At 36.3% G+C, this 15,575-nt stretch overlaps 1 protein-coding gene and 1 long non-coding RNA gene across 28 annotated transcripts; one reads left to right on the top strand and one right to left on the bottom strand.

Moving 5' to 3' along the window:
* Nucleotides 1-10,615: 10,615 nt before the first annotated feature.
* On the top strand, nt 10,616-14,895 carry LOC113341918. 27 transcript variants are annotated; one of them, XR_003356211.1, is made up of 11 exons: nt 10,616-10,854; nt 11,523-11,863; nt 11,953-12,019; nt 12,118-12,215; nt 12,301-12,401; nt 13,018-13,158; nt 13,756-13,834; nt 13,979-14,142; nt 14,236-14,292; nt 14,466-14,514; nt 14,629-14,895. XR_003356211.1 is itself a non-coding variant. In XM_026586624.1 (11 exons), exons 4-11 carry the CDS (start codon nt 12,017-12,019, stop codon nt 14,415-14,417), a joined length of 675 nt encoding a protein of 224 aa, XP_026442409.1. In that variant the 5' UTR covers nt 10,616-10,854; nt 11,523-11,547; nt 11,639-11,863; nt 11,953-12,016; the 3' UTR covers nt 14,418-14,895. The 27 variants fall into 27 exon arrangements, 18 of the variants coding, with proteins under 18 accessions (XP_026442409.1, XP_026442414.1, XP_026442413.1 ...); XR_003356212.1 differs by having other exon boundaries at nt 14,459-14,514; nt 14,652-14,895; XR_003356210.1 differs by having other exon boundaries at nt 14,459-14,514.
* LOC113341921 lies at nt 13,152-14,800 on the bottom strand. The gene is made up of 3 exons (XR_003356218.1): nt 14,672-14,800; nt 14,535-14,574; nt 13,152-13,690 (listed from the first exon to the last, which is right to left on the bottom strand). It is a non-coding gene; the product is annotated as an uncharacterized LOC113341921 (long non-coding RNA).
* Nucleotides 14,896-15,575: the final 680 nt, after the last annotated feature.

The following is a 15,575-nucleotide window of genomic DNA, read 5'->3' as shown; positions in this document are numbered from 1 at the left end:
CAAAGGTTTTCGTCCTGAGCATATGCATTCATTGCTGATATGAAACGGTATACATGCTCGCGTGCGTTTCACTTTCCTCCGTATGTCCTGAATTTTGGTGACACGTAATCTTCAGGATATGAGTACCCGGCAACCTCGGCGGAGCATGGCGACTCCAATGAATCATAGGCGTTGTGTTTTGTTACTCGATAGTTTGCCTCGAGATATTTCGCGATTGCATCTTCTGTCATGCTCGGAGCTGTATTTTTGGCTTCCTTAGTTGTCGTCGTGCCTTGTTCTCTCGCTCGCTTCAATCGTCCGCGTAGCTCTTGCTGCTTCTTAATGGATGCATCTAATTACTCTTGTAACTCGGACATCTCTCGCTCGCTGATCTCTGCCGCGGATTTCTCTTTATGCGCTTTTTCTTTCCTCTGAGATCCTCTTGCTCCTTGCACAATAGGTGTAGTGATTACCGCTCGGATACGTACCTCTTCATTGCTTTCTCCTTGAATGTCTTCCATAGTGACACGGTCTGGGTTGGGAAGTGTTTCGCCTGCTGGCATCTTATGGCTCGCACCTGGGAGTATCATACTGGACTAGAGACTAAGAACCTCCCACTGTGGTTGCAATGTTCGTGGGTGAAAAATGGGAAGGAGGAACTATCCCTAATCACAAGAAGTACTCCCAAGGATAAGGTAGATAGGTTCAAGTAATGGGGAATTAATGATGATCTTAAGAAGTGTGCCCCCTTTTCCTTTTATAATGACCCTCTTATGGATAAACACACATGAGATTACTATATTACTAAACTGCCATTTCCCTTTCGTTAAGTTAATACCAAACCTTAAAGGGCCTTTCTCTTTAATCCAAATCCCAACTTCCTTATTGTGTTCTTGTGGACTAGGGCTTCCCATCTTAATAGGTTAGGCCTAGTCCCCAAGTCCCTTTATTCCCAAAAAGGGGACCTTGATAGGTTAAGGGGAGGTTGTTCGTATGGTTAATCATTTTCATGTATCAACAGTAAGGTTTTACGATTTTAACCCTAAGCTAAAAACCACCATCAACAACTGTACGTATCAATATTCCTAGACTTTCTAGTCTAACCTAAACAAAGTTGACTCTATTATTTAAACAAGCGACTCTAGATGAATTTTGATACTAAAGTATGACAACCAAACTTGATATGCCAACGCTTGGTGGGTTCAACCGAGCTATGCTCTAACACTTCGCATGTTATGTTTTCAATCTAAACGATTTGAAAGTAATGATATATATAAATAGAAACAAGTAAAGTCTTGTATTACTAACCTCAAGTATAAGGATAATGCCTTCGTGTTAACGTCGATACGTCTTCATAATATTCAAGTCTTCAGAGTAATACTTGTATGTCTCAACATTTCTAAACTTCCTAGTCTAACCTAACACAGTTGACCCTAGTAGTCTAGTCAAGTGACTTTTGAGTTTTGATACTAAAATATGGCAACCAACCTTTAAATACTAGCGCTTGGCGGGTTCAACCGAACAATGCTCTAACACTAAGTACTAAGATGCTACCCTTCCTAATTAGATGCACATGCATTTAATTCCACTGTTTCATTTCCAAACACAAAGCTATTCGTAACATTTTCTTGTAGGCGTTTCTTCAAACATCACATTGGCAAATAAAACCAAATGAAATACGTAAGCAAACTTGGTTGTTTACCACAAATATGGTTTCATCTACCTACAATGCAACCAAATACGAATATCATACGGGTTTCGCAAAACTGAAGTTGCAAAAGTTCAGCGCATTAACTTAGTAAGATTTATGGAGCCCGAGGTGAAATGTCTTGATAGGAAGAAGTTGATCTGTAGAAATCATGATTAGCCTGAAGAGGAAAATTATCCGAATTTACCTTTGTCATTGCTACCCTCAACGATCGAAATTTATTCCAAGTCTAGCCAAAACTTTAATCTTTAGAACCCCCAATTTTTGATACCATATGAACCAACTAAATCAATTGTAGTAAAACATTGGTTTCCGTTTTTATTGTTTCTACACAGAGTTTGAATTTGGCTTTGATCGATAAAAGCAGAAAAAATGAAAGTAGCATCTCGAACTTGGAAATTGGGTCTGAGTTCTTCAATGCAAGCTAGAATTCAATGGGTTTAATAAAGAAAGAACACTGAATATGAATTTGTCCTTCTTTTATAACGAATTTACCGCAAACAAAATCAGAAAGATTAAAAACACATAAAGGTTATTTGGTCATTTCCTGTGCAATCGGAGAAAATACGTCATTTCTTTATTTTAGTTAGATCATATTCATTGGGTTGCTGATTCTAAAAAAAAATGGAATGCATAGCTTTAAATGTTGTAATATGGGATTCTTATAATTCTAACTTAAATTGAAAGACTAGACGTCAAAATCTCACACATCCATTTAACCTATCAAAAATATTATAGGACAATTTTTCAAAACAACTCAGATAAAATAGTTTTCTATAATTTTTATAACATTTTTTCCATAAAACTAGTACCAATTTATTAGAATCATGCCATATTAACCAGTATCACTGTGGCACGAGTGATTCCGGTAACAAATGAAACGAGGAGGATTTTATCCATATTCAGTCATCATGTTTCATGAATGAATAGCTCCATATAATAATCCTATTTTACGTTGCTAATCAACTAATACAGATCACCAATCAATTTCCAGTCACCCTCTATTAGGGGTGCATATACCTACTCATACCCGCCAACCCTATCCTACCCGCCAGTTTTTTAACCGTATCCTACCCTATCCACTATTTGGCGGGTAGGGTGGCGGGTAAAGATTTTCTTAACCGCCAGTAAACGGGTAGGGTGGCGGGTATAGGCCATATCCTACCCACCCTACCTAGAAGTGCACATACCCTACTCCTACCCGCCAACCCTACCCTACCCGCCAGTTTTTTAACCGTATCCTACCCTATCCATTATTTGGCGGGTAGGGTGGCGGGTAAAGATTTTCTTAACCGCCGGTAAACGGATAGGGTGGCGGGTATAGGCCATATCCTACCCACCCTACCCGTTGTGCAGCCCTACCCTCTATCTCTCTTCCATTACTTAATTGCCGGTACATGATGAGTACAAGCTGTCTTATACACCGCCAACAAATAAACATCAGCATCCATTGGTAAATAACCATATGGAAAATGGAAAATGGGTCATTTGTCCAATTATTTTTGAAACATAGTTCAAATGGACGAGTAAAAATTAATATGGGTGAAATTGACAAAAAAAATTAACAAGGATGAAACTGGATTCATCCTTGCTTAAACTTAAAAAATAGCTAGGATGAAACTTGATGCATCCTGTGTAAATTAAAAAATAAGAAAAACTATTTGAAAATTGGCAGGATGAAACTGTTTACATCCTAGCTATTTTTACATTTTTGTCCATTTAAACAGTATCAAAATCTAAATGTTCTTTTCACCCAGGAATTATTGGTTTTGGTCTTTTTAACCAATTTTGTGTATGCGGAAAACACTAAAGACAACCGTATCAACAAGAAATGCGCAAAGAAAATTAATTTGCATTTGTAGTAAACCTCTACTAATTATTACAACTAAATTTTAGGGCTGTTCCCATAAACCGAATCATTTAAGTACACCCTACTTAATTAAACACACACTCAAAGCCTGTTCCTAGAATCAATAACCAAACATGCCAATTAGCCAACACCAGATTACCAGTAAAATAGACAACCGAACTCGAGCACCGGCTGCTCCCGCATAATACGGATCAAATTCATACAAATTTCCTGGCTGACCTGTTACATAATAGAAAGGCGGTGGTGGACAATATGTCTTTGTTGGAGCTTTCGGAGGAGGTGGTGGTGGTGGAAGGATGTTTTGTTGACATGGAACGCACTTTACATCACCTACGTCGGTATTGGGCTGTTTTTCATTACCTGGTGTTGGAAAACGATTAATAAAAAAATAATTTTTTAAAGTTTTAATAAAAAAAAATTATAATTTATTGTTTTATTTTGTGAATGAAACTTTTTAGTCCCACATCGTGGAGTTTCCAAATTTTTAATAGTTTTAAGAAACTATATAAACCTTTTAGTCCCACATCGGGGAGTTTTTCTTCTTAAGTTGTATTTGTCAATTATATAAAGAAATTCACTACTTTTGTAAAATCTATGGGAAAGGGGTTGCTCTATATTTTAGAGGGACCCCTAAGGGAAAATATTTTGTAGCGGTTTTTAAGCATTCGCGATTTTCCTTAACGGTTTTTTCGGAGTTGCCAAGCTCAAGTTGAGCATCTACTACATATGCTAGTAGTAGGTGTATTAGGGTGTTTTATCCTGGAAATATCCGGCTTGTGAGGGCTATAGCATCACTCTTGAGTGTAGCCGGACGCTAATATCTTAAGGACAGCGTGTTGAACACGTGACTCACTCTATTTTCCAAAGTTTTTCCTTGTTGCTGTTGCGAAGATACGGGGAGCTTGTTCGTTTCGTTAAAGCAATCACTTCCATTATAAAGGAGCTAAGTATTAATAACTTTTGCTTATTTGATTTTTCTTTGTTTTTGATTATTGCACCCAACAATCTTAAGACATTATCATTTGTAATAATCGAAAACGATTTATTGGTTTGTGAATCATGGATGTTAATTGTGGAGTGAAAAAACAAAAACGAATTTCTGGTCAGCTGTAGAGTTTCAATTTTATCTTTTAATCTAGAAGGAATTTCGATTAACCCTTTTGACACAACGTAGTAGACATCCTGATAGTTACCTTAGTAAAATTTCAGAATTTTTCGAGTTGTAAAAGTATTTTTCTGATATTTTACAAAACAGAAAAACGTTTCTGAAAAATTCTGACGAGCAGAAAATTATTGTTAACTAAATTAATTTTTGTGGGGTAACCATGAGTTTTTTGAAACGCTGATTCAAACGAAGTTTGTATATATATATATGTTATCTTCAAAACTCATATTTTACTTTCTGATTTGGAATTGTGATTTGTGAATAAAGGTGTCATCTCCGAGGGACATGGCTAATAGCCGCATGTGGTTGGAAACAAATCTTCCAAAGATGGCAAAGGTGAGAACATCGAACGCAACTCTAAGCATGGTCTTCATGATAAAGGTATATTTCGTAAACCTGAATCCGGAATTACTTTAGTTAAGGGTGAGTGTTATGTTTGTAAAATTCCTGGCCACGCGGCAGTAAATTGTAGACAACATAAAAACCTTAATAAGTAGAAAGTTAATGTTAATTTAGTTGAAACAAACTAGAACGAGTTTGGTGGCATGATGTCGGAAGTTATTTTAATAACCAATGTGAGAGACCAGTAGGTGGACTCTGGAGCCACCAAGAATGTTTGTTGAAACAGAGACCTGTTCACCTCCTATCATAGGATAGGGGATGTCGAGAAACTCTTATTGAGTAACTAATATGCAATAGAGGTTGCATAAAAGGAAAAGGTCGAGCAGAAGCTCATATCTGTAATATTCTCACATTGAATGAAGTTTTCATGTTCCGAGCATATGCGAAAATCTTGTATCTTGTTCTGTTGTAGATGGAAAAATATTTAAGATCTTAATTGAATCTGGAAAACTTGTTGTAACTAGGCAGTGATTTTTTAAGCAAGAGTTATAGGACTTTGGGTCTATATAAGCTTAACGGAAAAACTGATGATGTGAACGTAGTTGATTCTTGTGATATCTTTGTGTGATTGATTGTTTTACGTGGTAGACTTGGAACCGTAAACTTATAAGTCAATGCTTAACTGGCTAGCATAGGCTTCGTACCCAAATTTAGTTTGGATTTTGAACACAAAAGTGAAATCTGTGAAGAATCAAAATATGCTATAAAATCTTTTAGCACAAATGTTCAGAGTAATTCTAAGCCTTTAGAATTAATTCAGTTAGGCCTAGTTGACATGAGTTCAACCCAAAACCACTGTGGTAAAAGATGGTTATAACTTCCGTAGATGATTGTACGAGGTACTATCTTGTATACTTGCTTAGGATAAGGATGACGCCTTAGAAGCCTTAAGATGTATAAACTTGAAGTTGGAAACCAATTAGAAGCCTTGAACATAACAACCGTATCCTTAAGGAGATGATAATTTCCATGTTGATTAGTTCAGGATTACCTGCGGCCTTGTGGGGGGAGGCAGTCCTCTTAACTAGTATATCCTGAATAAAGTACCCTTTTAAGAATCAGATGAAACTCCATATGGTTTATGGAACGGTAGATGACCTTCTTATGAATGTGTCAAAGTGTGGGGGCGTTTGACTAAGATTGTAATTCCTCTTCCTAAAAGAACTAGATTGAAACCAAAAATGTTGATTGTGTTTTCGTATAGGGTATATTGAGTATACTTCTACAAATAGATTTTTGGTTGTGTGTTCTGATTTTTTCTGACATTGGTGTGAATATTATTACGGAATCTAGGGATGCTGAGTTCTTTGAACATGTTTATTCTAAACCTGTACCTCATTAGAGATGTGTTGTTGATCCCCTAGATTTATTTCAAATAGTCAGAACTTATTTTAAAGGAAGATGAAGTTGATGTTGAGCCTAAGAGAAGTAAAATAATTAGACTTGAGACTTCTTATGAAACCGACTTCATAACATGCCTAGCTTAGTCTGAGCCACAGACTTGTAAAGAAGCCTTATATCTACTGAAACCCCATTCTGGTAAGAAGCTTCATTTAGTGAAATGGACTCAGTCCGTTGGAACCAGACTTGGGAGCTTGCTAGTTTACCTCCAGGTTGTAAGACCATGGGATGTAAATGAGTCTTTAAGAGGAAACGATAGGTAGATGAAACTGTGGAAAAATATTAAGCTAAGTTGGTAGCTAAAGGCTATAAACTAAAAGAAGGTGTAGATTTCCTTGATTCTAATTCAATTGTGACGGAAATTACTTCCGTTGAGATACTAATTGTTATTGCTGCCATAAAGAACGTAGAGATACATCAGATGGATGTTAAGACAGCTTTTTCTAAAACCGTGAATTAGGTAAAGAAATTTACATAGATCAACCTGAAGACTTTGTAGTGAAAGGTTGTGAATACAAAGTTTGTAATTTGAAAAATCTTTGTATGGTTTTCAAATAAGCACGTAAACAGTGACATGGAAAATTTAATCATGTGATAATGGATAGTGGATTTAAATTAATGAATCTGACAAGTATGTTACAAGTAACTTGTTAAGGATGTCTGTGTAATTGTATGCTTGTATGTTGATGATATGCTTGATACAAACATAGATGTGATCAATTCCACTAAAAACATGCACTGAATGAGAACATTGACTTGAAAGACTTGGGCCCTTTTGATGTAATCTTAGGGATGAGGATTAGAAGATAATCAAACATTTATAAGTCTTAGTCGTTCTCATTATGTTGAGTTGTGCTTAAGAGATACAATCAGTCTGATTGTAAACCTGCTTGTACTTCGTACGATTATTCTTGTAGTCTCAAGAAAAATAAGGGTAGTGGAGTATCTTAACTTGAATACTCAAAAGTTATAGGATGTCTGATGAATTTAATGAACTGTAAGAGTCCAGACATTGCCTATATTGTGAGTAAGTTAAGTGGATATAATTGTAGTCCAGAGCAAGAGAATTCAGATGCACTGAGTAGAGTATTATGGTACCTAAAATACTCTTTTGATTTATGAAAGGTATCTTGTTGTCCTTGGGACTTTATGATGCAAACTGGATAGTTGACTCAGAGGAGTCTAAGTCTACGAGTGGATATGGTTTCACTCTAACATGTGGGTTTGTTGTTGGAAGATTTCCAAACAAACATATCGCTCAATTCATTATGGAATCTGAGAGTATTGCGTTAGATAAAGCATGAGAGGGGGCCGAGTGCCTAAGATGATTTTTAGAAGACATTCCTCTTTGGCATAGGCCTGTGCCAGCTATATCTATACAGTGTTAGCCAAGCTATAATAGTTAAAGCTAAGAAATAACTAATCTCAATCGGCGTTATTTCCATTGATTGGATAAAGTCCAAGGAGAATATCGCGCAATCTTTGACGAAAGGTTTGTACAAAGAGATAGTTAAAAATGCATCGAGGGGGTTGGGGCTTAAGCTCATATATTAAACTTGCCATGAAGGATACTCAACCTTGCTGACTGGAGATCCCATGATCAAGGTTTCGAATGAGACAACTAATTTGTGGTGGGTAAAGGTAAACACTATCAGAGATTTTCATTCTCTGTCCCTTCCCTATGGTGTAGACGTGATAGTGTGACTGCATGTGGAGGATGACTTTTTAATAAGTCTTAATGAGTTCTATAGTTTCAATTTAAGATTGAAGTGGGGTGTAGCAGTAACACTCTTTATGGAAACTCACCTATCTGAATGAGGAAGTGGGTCGCTTCCTGTGAGAATATGAGCTGATTCTCTAGAGCATTCTGAGAAACAGGATACGTCCAGGGCCAAAACGGACAAAACGGCACGAGCTTGGCAGCAATCTTGGAGATATCACCCGTGGTTGTTATCACGAATTACATCAAATGCTAGCAGTTCAAGACATAGTTCACTGTCTCTAGCAAGTAATTCTGGTAATATCTCACTAAGCAAAGGTTCAAGACCTCATGGACACCTCTGCCTAAAATGGTATTTCCTGCGTTTTTTATGTGATTTTCATTTTGATGGTTTTGGTATTACTGGAACTTAGGACCTAAAGGTCACTAAGGGTTCACTAGTTCATGCTTTTTCACTTTGGTGAAAGATACCTATAGTCTCACCATGTGAGAATTAAAGATGAAAGCTCTCAATACTATTATGATTTATGCAATCCATAGTATGACCCTGGGGTCAACACACTTTTGTGTGAGGGAGAGGACGTAGAAATGACTAGTATGATTTCAACACTTGCACGATCAGTCTGTTTGGATCGTGAGGTTGGGATGTTTATTTACCAAGATCTATCTGTGTTTTCATGTTTTATTGAGTTTTCATTCATTTGGGGGATTGTTGGAAAACGATTAATAAAAAATAATTTTTTAAAGTTTTAATAAAAAAAAATTATAATTTATTGTTTTATTTTGTGAATGAAACTTTTTAGTCCCACATCGTGGAGTTTCTAAATTTTTAATAGTTTTAAGAAACTATATAAACCTTTTAGTCCCACATCGGGGAGTTTTTCTTCTTAAGTTGTATTTGTCAATTATATAAAGAAATTCACTACTTTTGTAAAATCTATGGGAAAGGGGTTGCTCTATATTTTAGAGGGACCCCTAAGGGAAAATATTTTGTAGCAGTTTTTAAGCATTCGCGATTTTCCTTAACGGTTTTTTCGGAGTTGTCAAGCTCAAGTTGAGCATCTACTACATATGCTAGTAGTAGGTGTATTAGGGTGTTTTATCCTGGAGATATCCGTCCTGTGAGGGCTATAGCATCACTCTTGAGTGTATCCGGACGCTAATGTCTTAAGGACAGCGTGTTGAACACGTGACTCACTCTATTTTCCAAAGTTTTGCCTTGTTGCTGTTGCGAAGATACGGGGAGCTTGTTCGTTTCGTTAAAGCAATCACTTCCATTATAAAGGAGCTAAGTATTAATAACTTTTGCTTATTTGATTTTTCTTTGTTTTTGATTATTGCACCCAACACCTGGAGCCACCGTGTTTTCATCTAGCTTCACGGACGCACTCACTTCGTTGCTTTTGTCTAGCTTCGCCAATGAATTCAATGCATTTACACGACTACTGCTCGTTGTGATCACTCCAACAATCAATACGAAAATCCCCAACCGGAGTATTACCGTAAGACCTTCCTCGCGATACCTGTGCACAAACATTTGAAAAAACGAACTCTTTATTTTGTTTTGAGATATGTCTCTTTAGTTTGTTTGCAGAACATACAAGTTTGTTTCCTGTATTTTTTTTCTCCGTTTTCAAGTGAACAAATTTGGAGAGAAGAAATGAAACTTAAAAAAGAGAGGTTGAGGGATGAATACGCGAGTAAAGGAGGAAGATTATGTAATGTCTATGCTCATATTAATATGGTGAGGTTAGCTTTGAAAATGAGTGGCATGTGGAAGTTATAAATTTATGAGCCCACACTAGACCTGCTATAGTAAAATAAACTTAGTTTTCTTTCTTTTTTTTCTTTGCCAATTTATGCTCATCATATTCTTTCAATTATTGCCACTATACATTATAAAGTATTTATCTGTCTAGAACATGTATTATATTAAGGTATTTACAAAAGGGAGAAGATAATGAAAGGATTTGACTACCTAAAATTCTAATAAGGAGGCAAATTTTTGTAGCTGTCAATGTATTGATCAATCTAAAGAAGACCAGCCCTTAAAAGATGGATGGAATTCATTATTGGACTGTCAAGAGAATCATTGAAGAATGAATTCGGACCTTTCGATTATAAAAGAATCAGATACTTGATTTTTTTTTTTTTTTCCTGAAAGATGGATACTTGATTGTTTTCACTAATGTTTGGCCTTTTACATAGTTGTCAGTTGTCACAGCACTTTTTTAGCAGGGCAAACTATTCTATAACACGGGATGCTTATAATAAGGTTATACTCACTCCGTTCCTAATTATATGATCTATTTGGTTTTAAGTTTTAAATTTTGTCCAATAAATAAATGACCTATTTCGATTAAACACGATGAATTTTCAAAATTTTCCTTTTCCTTAAATTAACAGTCTTCCGTCTCACTCTTCGCATTTTCCCCTTCATTTCTTTCCTCAGTCTCACTCTCCATCTCTCCACTGTCATATCACCACCACCACCACCACTACCACCGGACGAAACTTCTTCTTCTCATCAATCATCAAACGAGACTTCAAAACGAAACTTATTTTTCTACCACGATAACCAGAATCACCTTCGTCTTCGTCTTCTCGGGGTGAGTATTTTCTAACTTGAATTTTTGAATTGAATCTGATAAAAAAGATTGCATTTTTGGTATAAGCCTAACATATTATTTATGGGTTTTTGATTTTATGAATAAATCTACCAAAATTTTAAATTGAATCTGATATAGGGTTTAGATCAAAATTTTCATTTTTGCTTCATTTTCATTTTGATATGTTGATTAGAAATAAGAGTGTTTGATCTTGTTGATTTCCTGTAAATCAAAAAGATAAATTTTTTATTGAAGATACAATTAGATCGATGTTGTGCTTATTCATATCTCTAGTATGTTTGAACCCACGACATCACCAGAAATTGAACCTAACATGCTAAACCAAACCATTTCAGTAACCTACAAGTTCACATATGTCCCCGGTTCTTAGACGAGTGAGAAATTTTGGATCAATCTCATTATCATGTTCAAATTTTAAATGAGTTCACATAAAGTAAGCATTATCAATGCCTCCCCTAAATACATTGAGGAGATAAAAGATTAGACTATTCTTATTTCCATTTTGATAGAGCATTTCTCTTAGCATTTCTCAAAAATTCATTTGTACAGTTAGTTACTTTCAGTTCTAAGAGTACAACATTTCTCTTACCTTCTATAATAAGACTAGCCTAAAAATCTATGGCTGAGCTCCTCCAATTTATTTTCAGGTGAACTTGCTCGCACTGGTGCAGGGTAATATGCGTATTCAGTTATTTGATTCCACTAGTTTCTTGAGTTCATTTTCTCAATGTTTACGGCCTCACTATAAAAAAATGTCAAACAGAGTTTTCCTCCTACTCCAACTAGTAAGTGTCATCCAGTTTATTACAGTGGTGAATAACTATTGGATGTCAGATGCTACATTAAATGGAAGGTAAGAATGATCCCTCCTCGCATTTCACATGTGGCTATGATGGAGGAGGGAATGGGAAACGTTCATGTTGCCCTCAGATACCTACATGAAGCCCTCAAATTCAATGAGAGGCTATTGGGTGCTGACCATATACAGGTTTCTTTGATTAACGAACAAGCTCTATTTGTAAATATTAACATAGGCAAAAGTACACAATTGATTAACCCATCTGTTTTCTCCCCCAGGATGCTGCAGCATGGCTCGAATATTTTGAATCAGAAGTCTTAGAACAGCAAGAAGCCGCTCGTAATGGTACTCCAAAACCAGATGCTTCTATTGCTAGAAAAGTTCACCTTAGGTCCTGAATGCTATTACTTGCTTCAAACTTTGATTGAGTTTTCATCTTGCAGAAGATCATTATCAATTTTCTGGGTTTTACGTTTAGGATCAGGCTCCCATGTTGCATCAGCATTGTCCTTTGGTCACGCCGAGGAATTCTCGCTAGGTGGTACGCCTTTCTTTCTCACGTATTTCCGCTTTACAATCTTGCTTTCTCGCACTTTGGGTGTCTTAGGCTTTGGTGTCCTTTTCAGCTTCCCTTCTATAACAACTTTGGGCCTGTGCTTTTTGCGCCTTTTCTTTGGCAGTGATGGGGTTGCGTTCAGGTCATATCTTCCACTTCCTGTATATAACGGTTGGTACCAATCATTGTCTTCATGTTTTTTTGAACCCAATGGGTGTCTGGGTTGCAAATACAGTTTTTCTCTATATGCTTACTGCATTTGTTATTGATCGTCTGACTAGAGATATAACTGTTGACTATGTCGACATGTATGTTATTCGTGGCACATTTATTTACTGTTTTTCTAGGAACCTCTCTATCTATACGCTATCGTCATTCATCTATGATTTGGAAAAATTAATTTGTGTTGCATGGTAAGTAGAAAACATCAAAAGATTACATGTTCCCATATAAAGGTTACATATGGAGTGAAATGAAACCATGTAAAATTACATGAAAGTACTAACATAATGTACTTTTCATGACTAAGAAAATGGACAGCTTATTGTGACTATTTCTTCCGGATGAAGGTAGTAATTTTTCATGGTTTTAGTCATGTAAAACCACTTCTCGTCGATGTGTATCAAATTATGCATGTCCTTGACCATCAAACTATCCTTGTTTTGGCTTGGCTCTAGCATTCCCAAACAAAACTCCAACCTTTTTTTCTTAATGTCAACTGTGAAGGCTGGTTTTATTGCATTCATATGTTTTTTAATTGCTCATTTCTTGACCTGTCTATGCACAGTTTATTTGGGCATGTTTAGAGCTTCGTCAAGGGTCCTTAAGTTTGTGCGTTGTCGCAATGGTATTTCCATGATCTTGCTCAAATCAACCTCCTTATCTTTACGACCAACTCTGGTTGGTTTTCTTGAAGACATGTCAACAGGTATATTCTTTGCTTCACACTCTTTTCCTCGTCTCCATGTACGTTTTACTATGGATTCTGATACTGAAAATAGTTGTGTTGCCCTTGGAACCGAGCCCTTTCGAAGTCTTCCCTTGTTGTTATCCTTCAATAAGAAATGAAAAATAGATAGCCGTTGTTCATCTGTCATCTCTTTCTTGTTTCTGGTGGCAATACTTGACTCTGTGGCAAGTGTTGTTGTTTCTTCAAGATTTGTTTGTAAGACAGAATCCGCGACTGTTCCTGGAAAACAAGAGTTCGAATCCATATCATCCATCTCTTCATTGTTCATACTGAACTCCATCTCCTCCATCTCTTCATTGTTCATATTAAAATCCATATCCTGCATCTCTTCATTGTTCATACTGAACTCCATCTCCTTTAGATCCTTGTTGTTCGTAATGAATTCAATCTCCTCCAGCTCTTCATTGTTCGTAATGAACTCCAATACCTCCAGATCTTCATTGTTTGTAGTGTACTACATCTCCTCTAGCTCTTGGATTATCACCATTACCTTAATTAGTTCAGAAAGTTTTGCTAATTAGTTCACTTATAGTTCATTAGTTTATCTCATAACAGATAACATATGCAGATGGAAAGTAGTCCCACTAATGGAAGTATCACAATTACTGCAGCTGAGAAGCAAAGACCTGCAAAGGCATGCTGGAGTTTTCTTCTCTCTTTTAGTTCAGCTAGGTATGTAGGACAATTAAAATGAAGAACTCAAGGTAAAATAAAATACCTACGCATCTACTTTTTGACACTATAACTAATGTAAAAGGTCTACATATGTGATTCGAAGGGAAGCTAAGGTATGGAACTGTGTGCTTGAGAAGGCAGAAAAGATGGCAGGAATTGAGAAAGGAAGCATCAGAGATATTGTACTGATTCAGACTCTTCCCGTTGCCTTGCAAATGGATGAAATCCTCTATGATTTACGTGATCACTCAGTTGGGTTGAATTGTGGCAAGTCAGAAACTCTCTTTGTACCCTGCATAGCTATTAGAGATATGCTTAAAAGCACATCTGATATGTAAATTCGATTGTGATCCTACACAGGCATGGAGAGCAAGGCATTTTGCAGGCATGGAGTGTAAGGACACCCAAAATCTTGAGGTATACAATAGTTTGAGTTATTACTGGTAGTATTTCCTTCTTCCCTCACTCGTTCTATCAACTGATAAAGCTAATCATGATGTTGACTGTAAAATAGATTGAGTCCTCTATCCAATGATAACTAGCTACAACTGAATTGCTAGAAGATTTCATGACATCATTACAGTTTTCAGATATGCAGTTAAATTTAAGTGATTGAATTGCAGATGATTACAAAATGAGGTAAGGATTTAGAGATTTACCTTAGAAGTTTCGTTTATTCTGAATCTCAAGTTGATTTTCCTGCTTTACAGTACCCATGATTTGAGAATTTGATTTGAGCATTTTTTTTTTCAGATTTGAAATTTATCTTATTTCAGGTGGAGATATGATGAATTACCTGGGGTAAATATAGATCTCAAATTGATTTTGGAACTCTGTTTTTGTAGTTGATTGTGATCTCAAATTAGTTTGAATGTAAAGAGAGATCTGAAATTGATTTTTGAACTGTTTTTGTAGTTGATTGTTATCTCAAGTTGATTTGAATGTAAGTTTACTTTTGATTTTCCTGAAGGAAATCAAACAACTCTGTTTTTGTAGTTGATTGTGATCGATTTTTCTGAACTTCATCTTCGTCTTCTCCGGTGTGAGTATTTTGAAATTCCGACGAGAGAAAATCGTCCAAACGGATATGCTGGGTTTATGTAAGAATCAGATTTGAGTTTGTTGACTTGAAAAGTCAGAGATTGGAGGGAAGACATATTTGGTATTAGGATTTTTGTTGAGGGTGAAAATGGAAAAAATGATAAGAAGCTATTCTCTCTCCTCCTTGCCTTAAAAATTGTGCTAACTACAACTAGGTCATCTAATTAGGGACGGAGGGAGTATTAATGTTAACGGGTACTCTACGCGGCGGTGTTGGGGTTAGGCAGGTGATGCAGTCATCGATTCTCCCGAGAGGCTACAATTACCGCGAGCAAACATATTAATGACGAGTCATGCTTTTTTGTTATCTAAAGACTTAAAGGCCTAGACAAATAAAGCTCCCACGTTGAATGGTGAAGAAACCCTCGCTTCTTATTGGCGGAAATAGGTTTTTTTTGAGTTTTGTGAAACGAGCGTTTTGGTGAGGACACTTGGCAACGTATGATTGGTTTAAAAAGAATAGGAAAAAGATTAAAAAAAGAAACCAAATTAAATTTGGAATTCATGAAGTGACGATATTTAGGTGAGGACACTTAGCAACGTATGATTGATTTAAAAATTACAAATTTAAAAGGAAAACATAACTTACCGTGTTTGGA

The sequence above is a fragment of the Papaver somniferum genome, unplaced genomic scaffold, assembly GCF_003573695.1.
Source record: "Papaver somniferum cultivar HN1 unplaced genomic scaffold, ASM357369v1 unplaced-scaffold_32, whole genome shotgun sequence".
Lineage (NCBI taxonomy): Eukaryota > Viridiplantae > Streptophyta > Magnoliopsida > Ranunculales > Papaveraceae > Papaver > Papaver somniferum.
The sequence above is the reverse complement of the archived record's forward strand: the minus strand, read 5'-3'. Positions and strand labels throughout refer to the sequence as shown.